General features: G+C 40.4%; 1 protein-coding gene across 1 annotated transcript in view; it reads left to right on the top strand.

The window, feature by feature from the left end:
* The window catches only part of SERBP1 (SERPINE1 mRNA binding protein 1), a 37,030-nt gene that overhangs the window by 7,421 nt on the left and 18,623 nt on the right, over positions 1 to 10,986 (top strand). The window contains exons 3-6 of the mRNA XM_025212876.1: positions 3,999 to 4,155; positions 5,567 to 5,707; positions 5,823 to 5,912; positions 6,456 to 6,530. Coding sequence (XP_025068661.1) covers positions 3,999 to 4,155; positions 5,567 to 5,707; positions 5,823 to 5,912; positions 6,456 to 6,530 — 463 coding nt within the window. The remainder of the gene's footprint in view (positions 1 to 3,998; positions 4,156 to 5,566; positions 5,708 to 5,822; positions 5,913 to 6,455; positions 6,531 to 10,986) is intronic.

Raw genomic sequence — 10,986 nt, 5'->3', positions numbered from 1 at the left:
TGGCCTGGCGGGAGCCCCGGCTGTTGGGCCGGGGTCCGGTGCCTGGGAGCTGCCCGAGTGCAGCCGGTGGCCCCCGGGCCACGTGCGGGCCCCGCCGCCGCCTCCTTGCAGGTGCCGCAAAATGGAGTCGGTCTCTTCATGCCTTGTCCGCTGCTACCGCTGTTGCTGTGGTGGAGCCCGAGCCCGCTCATGCGAACAGCCTGGGGATGGGGAAATCCTCGTTGGGAAGGAGCTGCCAAGAAACGAGGCCTGGAGTCCGCTCAAGGGGTTGTGGGGATTAACAGCCCGGGATTGAAGCCACCTTGTTGGGGGAGGGGTGGGGTTTTTGTGGGGGGTTTGGTTGGTGGGTTTTGTTTATTTTAACAGGTTTCCCCCCCCCCCCCCCCCCAATTGGTTGGGGGAGGGTTGTAGAAACTGGCTTGTGGCCTGGCTTGAGGTTCCTTTGAATGGGATGAATGTTAATAACTTTGCGTTCTTCAGGTGCATCGTTCCCTGACGTCGCACGTGGATAAGCATCGTTCCCTGACGTCGCACGCAACCGTTTAATGGGCGGGTGGGGGAGCGTAACTTCTTATAGGAACAAGCGAAGGGAATAAAATGGAGCAAAATTAAACAAGTTACTTTTCATATCCAAACTAATGGTGCGGCACTGTGTGAGCACATGCTAAATCTTGTGCATGGGCCTTGTTTCATAGCAGACAATGGGACTGCCCTTTTGCATATGTTTAGGTACTTTCAGGGTTGTGGACACATTTTGGAACCTTTACTGTAATGCTGCTTTAGTGTCTTGAAAGTGCCATGATATTTGGAGAAAGAAGCATTTGCCAAACAAGGTGATTGCAATGTAGCTGAGATGAAGAAGCCTCTTCAAAAATCTTTAGAGTAGAAAAGTAGAATTGATGTAAAGCATGACATTCATATTCCACTTCCCTTCAATACATCATGTTGGAAAATGATCCTCCGGCCCTTTTCTGTTGCTTGAAAAAAGGTGAACAGTTCTAATAAAACATGTCACTTCAAAACATTTTATCCAGGAAAATATTAAGGAAAACATTTTGTGTTAGGCAAAACTGAGAAACAGAAAGGGAGCATAATTTATTATCATGTGGATATTCTCTACTTCAAAGCTGGGAGCTTAAGACCAGTTCAGAGCTTTGGTGTTCTTAAAAGTGGAATAAATGGTACAAAACATGATTGACAGTTACTAAGTGGTGGGGGAAAGACTGCTGCCTCACTGATTGTACTTGTGTTGACCCCTGGTTGACATTGTAAACTTTGAGATGTTTATTTGGACGACTCCCATGTTGAAAAAGCTCTATTTTCTTTATTTCAACTTTCTTGTGCCTCCAAAATGACTAGTAACTTGAGTCTTTTTGCTGCAATTGAAGACATCAGAAAAGGGCAGGTCTGTTTGCTAGAATACATAAAGATGGTTTCAAATTTGATGAGCTGTAGTAGTTGAGAATTCAGTTTTAATTTTGTGTGATTTCCCCCCCCCCCCTTTTTTTTTTTTTTTGGTTTGTTTTTCATTATTGTTCCCCCTAGTGCAAGGACAAAATGGATGGATAAACATTATTTTATAAGTTTGATTCATGAATACAAGTGTGTCGACTCACCAGTTATGAAATTTTCTAAATTGCCCGCTAATGTGTTAGTCAAAAGAATGACAGCTTTTCAGTTGGTGAGCTCTGCATACTTTTATAATATACAACCTAGATATGAATGTAGTTGATAAGGCAACAAATCGGGATTTTTGTTTGTAAGGTACTGTCCTGGGACACGAGATCTGGGTTCATTTCAAGTCTGAGTTAGTACTACTTTACAAAGTAAATCCATTTCATGCAGATTATTTAACAAGAAGCTTTTATTTATTTATTTAAACTAATGTTGGATAGTGTTTCTAGAGCAGGGAAGCCATTGTTCATTTGGGTATTTGACATGATGGAGATCATTACAAATGCAGTGGCTATAACCCCACCCACATATGTTGCTTGCTTGATAGGGGTTTGCTCAGTTGGGGAAAGATTAAAAGAACACTGTGATATTTTATATAAGAGGACACAGAGTATGGTTAAATTCCCAGTACTTGAAGTGTAAACAGAATCCTACAAAATAATTATGGTAGCTATTCTCAGAGAAAAGTTACTATTTTCAAAGCCAGATTTCATAGACTAGGGCTGGAAGAGACCTCAGAAGATCATCGAGTCCAGCCCCTCGACCGAAGGGCAGGAAGTCAGCTGGGGTCATAGGATCCCAGCAAGATAAGCATCCAATTTTCTCTTGAAGGTGTTCAATGTAGGTGCTTGAAAGATATTTTTTTTCTCCTCATAGATATTAAGGCTGTCCTGCTGATTTGATCTATAATTTATTATGTAGTTTGATTTGGCATTAGAGCAATTTACTTATACAGAAGAATTAACAGAACCTAGGCTTCTTCTGCACCTGCTGTTTTTGGGGATTTTTTGTTTTGTTTTCTTGGTTTTTTTTTTTTTAACGTGACTAGGAGCCATAGTTGTCTGTTGTGGCATTTAGTTTTCAGTTAATTTTATGATGGCATGAAGGCCAGATGGGATGCACAATAAACAGTGTGTGGTTTCCATGTAAATAACCCTAAGAATATGATGCATGGGTGGATATAGGTTTTTTTTTTTTTTTTCCCCCCCCCTAAATAAAATTTATTCCAGGAGAGGAGTATGGAAGTCGACTTATCTCTGAATGTGGCTTCTTATTATGGGAGATGATGGCAACATGAGAAAACAAATTTATAGCAGTAACTTTTGTCACAGTCAGTTTCTTTCTAAAATAAGGTAATTTTTTTGAACATGAATTCACTAGAGCAGTTTTCTAAAACTTCTAGACTATTGTCAATGCTCAAAATTTGCATGGTCTTACATACCTTTGCCATGAAACTTCTAAAGGGCATGGGGGTAGAGAGGTAAGGGGAGTAGTGCAGTCCCTTGTGCTTGCTTGTCTTGCTGGCCAAAGTGTTGGCAATACTGTGTTAGACCTTGCACTGAAGGCAAAATTAAAAGTGAGCTTTTATGTATGTGTTCGTAATGGAGAACCCCGTGCTATTCCGATAACACAGGCTGTTTCAAAAGATGGCATTTGCGGACAAATGGTTTGAGTTAATTTTGCCTGTCAGGGAGTAAGCATACATGCTGTTTGCTGGAGTAGGCAGCTAAATTTGTATAGCATTTAGCTTAAAGGTGTCCTGGTGTATGTTTGGAGCTCTAGTCAGTGTGGCAGTTGTACTCACTTCTGGCTTATGGACATGTTGCCTACAAGACCCTCTAGTGTTATGGCCACAAGAAATTAGAAAGTGGAAAATTAAATTGCCTGGGGAAACAAAAGTATGATGCTGTCTGCTTTGTTTTGTTCTGTGTTGCTCAGCAAAGGTTGCAGACTGCTGCATTTTGGTAACGCAGAGACTAAATCATCTGGGGTTGGAGTGTACTTGGCCAAAGTACGCTGGGAATCACTTGTCCTTTAATCTGGCCTAGAATGAATGCAGGTGGAGCACAAAGATGTTCCAAAGCCACTTTGGTGTTTCTATACCTTAGCAGCCTGGCTTAAAGTTCTGGTGAACCTGATGAATAAGATAATAAGTTGAATTGTCACCAAAACAATGTCACTATTCATATCTACAATTTTTTTTAAACATGTTAATCTGAGGTTCAGTGTCCTTTAAAAAATCGACAGCTCTTTTCCATAGTTCTTGTCACATGGTTTATTCCTGTAGCTGTTTGTCCTCCTGCATAATACACACGCTCAAAGAGTTGACTAAAAGTAAAAGGAATTCAAATTGGGGTAAAATGATAAATATTATCTTTATTTGTAAAAGGTAATACTCCCAGAGTGCTTGGTCACCAGGAGATTGGAAGAAAAATCTAAATGGTCAATTCTTCATTGGCTTTTGCTTTGTGATAGAATTACAATTTCTTTTAATGAGTTGCTTCATCATCTTGCTGATGCAGATTGTTGGCCTACTATTTTAGGGATAAGACGAATTGGCAGAAGGCCCGATCAGCAGCAGCAGCCTCAGGGTGAAGGCAAACCCATTGACAGGAGGCAGGAGAGACGACCTCCGCGTGAGCGCCGATTTGATAAGCCTGCTGATGAGAAGGGTGAAGGAGGAGAGTTTTCTGTGGATAAGTAAGACTTTAATTTGCATCTGTGATTATTGGAGTGGGACCCTCTTTTCTGTTCTAGTTAATAAAAATAGATGGAGTTCTTTAGTTGGCTTGATCAAAATATTGGTAACCCAAACTTTTTACCAAAACAGGCATTTGTAATTGTACATTGAGGAAGAGTTGCCTTTTTTTAATTATTATTATTATTGCACAGCTTTTGTCTGTATTTGACCTAGATTATTGTGGACCAAAGCCAAGTTTGAGTACAGAATATACCAGTTTTAAGGTATGCTTTTAGACCAGTACAGAAGCCCATATGGACAGTTTTTATACTGGTCTAAGTCTAGTGTGATCAACAGAAGTAATTAGTTGTATTAGTCTAAAAGTTAGGTAGAAGGTGGAGCAGCACCACTGGTGCCTTTTTATAGGCTAAGTCAGGGCTGTCCAGTTTCCAAGTGCATGCCCCTGGGCTTCATGCTGTGCAAGCTGCATGCTGTGTTATGTGACCCCCTCCCCTTGTACTGTAGGGTGCTTGATACACCATATGAGCACTTTTCAAGCTGCAGAGGGTTTATTATACCATACCATGCATTTCCCTTGCTCCCTGCCATGTGGAGAGCACTTCCCACTGCTGCATGGGGTACTCGGTGTTCCCCTGCTTCTGTGGAGCCCTCTGACCATGGGCTCCTTTAGCTTCACGGGCTACACCCCTCTCCTCTGGGTTAGGTCAGGTAGTGGTAGTTGGAGGAGGAGCCTGGGGACTCTGGCCATAGCAGCAGGAAAGCAAAGGAACTGGAGCCTGAGGGATGCAGTTTATTCTTCAGTGGCCCATAAGCTGACCAGGTTAATCCAGGGCTGTTCAAATGGTATTGATGCTTTCTGTAAGTTGCTGTATTGCTTTACCTATACAGCCAGTTGTAAACCAACAGAAGGGTAACCTTTCTGGAGGTTATACACATCTGATTTAAAATTGTTTTAAAGTTGGTATTAAATCAGTAAAATTTTGCATGTAGACATGGCCCAAATCACCCAGTGAATGTCATGTAACTGTTTTGGAAGTCGTGTGTTCTGAATGTGAAGCTCTAGGGTGTTACTTTATTTTTCCTTAAAGAAGTAAGCCAGGGGAAAATATGATAATTGATAAATAGAAAAAATAATGGCGTCTTTGTGATAATCAGTCATTTAAAAAAAAAATTAAAACTATTAAATGTCATGGAAACAAGCAGTTGATACCTTTTTAAAAACGCTGTTTCAGGATTTAAGTCAAACTATGTAAAACTTGTCATTTTAATCGCAAAATAAATTTGGTCTTGGGACTTTATTCTGTTTTTTTGGTATTTAGTTTTAGAGCATGCTTCTAAAACCTTGACTGTAAAAGCTGTTTCTTAAACTTCTAGAAGTAGAATATTTTAATATTTTTTGTTCTGTGGTAGACCCATTCTTGACCGACCTATGCGTGGTCGTGGTGGTCTAGGTGGAAGAGGACGTGGACGTGGTCGTGGCATGGGCAGAGGAGATGGATTTGACTCTCGTGGCAAACGTGAATTTGACAGGCATAGTGGAAGTGATAGATCGTAAGTCTTTACACTTCTTTGTTTCATTTCGTTACGCTTTAAAATGAACATATTTCTTAATTTGTCTTTTGAATATCTATATCCAGACACTATTATGTTAACTCAGTTTTGTTAGTTCTCTTTCACATTTCAGTGGCCTAAAGCATGAGGACAAGCGTGGTGGCAGTGGATCGCACAACTGGGGAACCGTCAAAGATGAGCTAACGTTAGTAATCTCTGATTTCTTGACATTTCCTAGAAAAATTAAAATATAAATGCTGCTCCCAGCATTTATAAAACATAGACATAATTGCCTTGGAACGTAATACTTCTGGTTGTGCACGTTTTTAGTTTTGTTTTTGTGGGGGGCGCGGGGTTGTCGAAGTGGAAACAGCATCTAAATACATTTTAGAAAGCATGTTTCCATCAAAGTTTGCAAGTAGCTTTTTAGTAATGTAACTTTGACTAAATGTTTAGTGATAGGATTGTGTTTTAGTTTAGTATTTTAGGAAGTGTCTCAATCGTAAAATAGGGCTCAACTTTTTGGGGCAGCATGAGATTTGGGGAAAATTCTGCAATAAATTGAGGTAGTTGCCCTGAAAGTCGCACAAAAAAAAAAAAAAAAAATCACAAAATACTTTCCTAAAATTGTGAAAAAGGGTAGAGTAGACCCCATAACAATGGAGAACTAAATTCCACGTAGTAATCTCTTGGTGGTGTTAAACTTTTTAATGCTGGCTGAGGGGGAAAAAAATCTTTTAAATTTCAGTGACCTGGATCAGTCAAATGTAACCGAGGAAACGCCAGAAGGAGAGGAACATCCACCTGCTGATTCTGAGAATAAGTGAGTACTAGATTTCCTTTTTTTTTCTTTCAGTAGCATGTGAAAATGTATTTTTCTCTTTAGTTTTTGGAATTCACTCATTCACTCACTCATTCATTCATTCATCCTATTTAACTGTTCCCATTAGCCTTTCTTCAACATATTGGGAGTGGTCAAAGTACTGTTGAATGCTTAAAAGGTGTAGTTGTCAGTTGAAAGCTATTTCTAGAACTCTTCTCAACAGAATCAAGACCCCTCCACTCTCCTCTTCTGAAAGTGGTTCACTTTTTTTTTTTTTTTTTTTTTTTTTTTTTTTTGAATACAGAAAAATACTAATTTTCCTGCTACAAAAAGACCATGACTGATCAGAAACATTTTGATAGTATGGATTCCTGTTTGAAGTCTCTGGGTCCGTCTTATGAGTTGTGTTGGTGTTTGCACGCCTAGTAGTGCTAATATCATGCAGTACCTTTTGAAAAAAGATCTCATGGCAACTCAAGGTGTGATGACACCTTGGTTGAAAATCACTGTTTTGGAAGTTCCTTTTCATCAGGACTCTAGATCACTATTTAGATCTGTTTAAATATGCTTCCATAGTAAGATGTTCAAATGAAACCAAACGCAGTTCAACTCCAACTGATCAGAGAACTAAGTAACGGGATACAGTAGGCACACCACATTTTTCCTAAAGCTTTTGGCTTCCCAAGTAGCTTTATTGACAGTAGCCAGATTTGAGGAAAACATGCATGCATAGAACCTCTCCTAAACTGCAATGAAAATTAGTGGTGCCTTTAATGTTACTCTTTAACGGTCGCCATTTCCCCACCCCTAGCCACCACTGAGTGGCTGAGAGGTAATTAATGCCGTGATATTTGCCTTGGCCTTTGGGGGGAAACAAAACTAAGGGCACTGCTGCACTGTAAACTTACACTGCAATTTAGGTTAGGTCCCTGTGCATGCATTTCCCTCCAGTTAAATTGCTGTGTCCATACATCGTTTGCAGGTAGATAACTTAGTCTTATTTAATATTTTAAGTTTCTAAAGGATGGTTTGGAACTCTGCTCTGGATATTAATGACTTCACTAGCTGGTTGAGAGTAAGTAGCTTTTTGAAAACAGAATGAATATCAGTGGGACAAGAGGCTTACGAAGATGTCGAGCAAAACTGCAAGGTAATAACTTTAGTAGAGCACGCAATTATACTTCATGATAGTTTCAGATAAAAATGATACCCAGATTTGATGGAACGCCTACGTGTATCTGGTGGTATTTAAAAAGTTCTAACCCTGGGTCCAGTACTACCTGGCTTTCTTATAAATGAATTTATGGATAATTAGGAGAGAGGACTCTGAAGAGAGAAAAAGAAACAAAGTGTAGGTAGACTTGAGAGAGCCAGATTCTGTTCCTATTTCAAAGGTGTGGAGGGATATACTGGTCTTCAAAAGAAGGCTAGACAGCCACCTAGCTGGGGTCATTTGACCCCAGCATCCTTTCCTGCCCATGGCAGGGGGTCAGACTAGATGATTTGCTTAGGTCCCTTCCGACCCTACTGACTATGAAACTATAAGTTAAAGATGGTGTGTTTTGCTTAGTTACCATGAGGCTCTACTTTATTGTGGGAGCTGCCTACCCCCAATGCAGTGTTTCTCAACCTGTGGCTTGCGACCCAAAAGTGGGTCGCAAGAATATATGAACGGGTTGCAAACAAACTTTAAAAATGGATCAGCAAACTTCAAAAAATGGCTTCTCCTTTTAATGGAGAAAAACGTGGGAAACCCTGGCTTTTCGCTTACAGGCTGGCGCAGTTCCAGCCTGCAAGGGGCTGCTTGGGGCTCCCCATGCCTTCCTCCTCCTAACCCAATGCGGGGGGGCAGTGTGTCGGGCCTGACCATTGACGTTGACATGTGGGTCCTGGTACAAAAAAGGTTGAAAACCACTGCCCTAATGCACAGGTGAGCAGACATATGTCAGCAGCTCCATTTGAGATTCAGCCCTAAAACAATACAGTAAAGAAACAAGCAGTCAAGTAACACTTTTTTTTTTTTTTTTTTAAATAGTCTTTAGAGTTATTCAAAGCCGTAGTAGAGCCACTTAGTAGGTTCCGCCTTGGAAATAATGACATTTCTATAGTACAGCAAGATGAAGTGTATGACCCACTAGGTCCTTACTGTTTCAAGTTAAAATTATTTTAAAGCAGATTATTAGTTTGTGTTTAGTAGCCTTTTAGTCATTGGCTGTGCTTTAGTTTGACATTAGCTAGCCATTTGGAATACAGTTCTAGCAAATCAGCTGGGGCTGGGGTGGTGCAGGCACTAAGGTTCATGGTTGACAGCCCAGAGCGTACAAATTCAAGGCCACAGCAGAAGCGCTCGTGGAGTAGCCCTGTCAGATTCCAGCAAATCTGTAAATTCTGCTAAATGCCTTGTTAAAAAGACAAAGAGACGAAAGGAAGTGTTGAGAGCCATAAACTGCTAGAATGTTAAGTTGCTTGGAGTTTTAGTATTGGCTGCAATACTCTGAATACTTCTGTTCAGGCAGTTTTTCCCAAGTTGCATCACAAACCACAACTATATAGCATGGCACAACGTGACAGTTGCCTGTGACACTAGGGGAGTGGGCTTGATCAGAGCAGTTTATTCCAAGTTTAGTTAAACAGAAGCTATTATATAAATAATTCTAATATTGAACAAAAATGATCAACAGGCTAAAAGCTTAGTTTATTTTAAAGATAAAATTTAAAGAAACATTTCAAAGAAAACAATACTATATTCTTACTTTAAATATGTTTGATAGTTGATCAAAAAAGTATCTACTGTTAGTGTTAAATTCTAGTATGTGATGTATCTATTTGTGGAGTATATTAGTGGAATTAGATATAGTGAACCAACAGGTTTCTACTTTGGTGTTGAACAGTACCTGAAATCCAGTAAGGGACATCTAAAGCAAAACATGAATTTTGTGTAGTAAGAAACATTTTGACTTGAAGATCACATTTTAGAAGAATGGGGGGGTGGAAAAAAGAAAGGAAAGCACAGGCTTAAGTTGCCTCTTCACCTGAAGCCTACATTTCTGTTTTAAATGACAAGCTGTATTTCTATTACAGAAAAATTTTCCTTTTTATTCATAATTCTTGAAACCAAGTATAGCCAGAATATTGTGCGACAACAAGCTAGCTTAAAAATAAGTTGTCGCGGGGCAAAAACCTGCATATAACAAATTTGATGTGTATGCAGTGTTTCCTATTATCTGACTGTCAACAGAATACTTGTTGTCTGCCAAGGATTTGCTGTCTGTATTAAACTGCTGTTGTCTGCAGAGGACAAACTGTAAGAACTCTGCTACTTATTCATTTGTCAACATGGCAGAAAATCTACCTTATTTGCAGCATCAGTCACAACATATAATCTCTCGCTTCCAAAATGCTACACCAAGATGAACAAATATGTTCCTCCAGGAATGTGGTGTGCCTGCAGTGAAACCTGCTGTGGTAGTCATATTCTGCTGATTGCACTGGTTTTGCTCTTCGAAATCTGAATGGTTTGTGGGCATAGATGAGAATTTAGAAAGTGGTGACTGGGAATTTGGCAAAGAGTAGTTTTAGGTGTGAGATTTGAGGGCAAGGATATTTGAACACTGTATGGTGAAAGTAGGAATGAATCTGGGTATGTAGGGATTGACGTTGTGATACAAAGGTGAAAGGCTATGGAAACGTTAAGATGCATGGTCTATAGTTCAAAGTGGTGTGAAAAAACTTGCAAATAGGGAAGACTGGAAATGAAGTTTTATAATAAATATACATTAAACTTCAGACAGTTGTGTTAGTTGGTTTAATTGATCTTTTGAAGTTTGCTAATCTTAGTCTCATGCAAGTGAGGTGTTATAAAGTTTTCTACTTACCAGACTATTTTGTTGTTTCTGTTAGGTAATTAATTATTAGTTCATGGCCTAGTTTGTGGCAGGTGCAAAGTGCTGCTGATTTATAGTTGGTACCAGCTATGTTTTTCCATATCCCTCAAAGAAAGAAAGTAAATTCATATCAGAGGTACTGAAGTTGTGAGTTAAGGCAGTAAGATTACTCTAGACCAAGGATAGGCAAAATATGGCCCGCGGGCTGGATGCAGCCCACCAACCATTCTATCCAGCCCGTGGGGCCTCTAAAAACTTTAGAAAATGAATTTTTATCTGCCCCTTACTGCCTGTCAAAGGTGACAGGCAGACGGGGGCAGTAGCACCCAGCAGGAGCTGTTACTGAGCAGTAAGGCAAGCCTGACTCCACTCAGCCCCAAACCTGTGGCTTCTGGTCTTGTGACCCTGAGTGGTTCCTATCCCTTCCCTCCCCCCGTCCAAGTAAGGTAAGATTGGACATGGGGGGGGGCTGTCAGAATAGCCCAGTGGCCAGGAGGGCCCCGTGGTGCTTCCAGGGCCAGGCTGGAAGCAGGCAGGGGGTGGAGGGAAGCTGCTGCAGTGGGGGTTGGGGG

The sequence above is a fragment of the Alligator sinensis genome, unplaced genomic scaffold, assembly GCF_000455745.1.
Source record: "Alligator sinensis unplaced genomic scaffold, ASM45574v1 scaffold1339_1, whole genome shotgun sequence".
Classification (NCBI taxonomy): domain Eukaryota; kingdom Metazoa; phylum Chordata; order Crocodylia; family Alligatoridae; genus Alligator; species Alligator sinensis.
The sequence above is the reverse complement of the archived record's forward strand: the minus strand, read 5'-3'. Positions and strand labels throughout refer to the sequence as shown.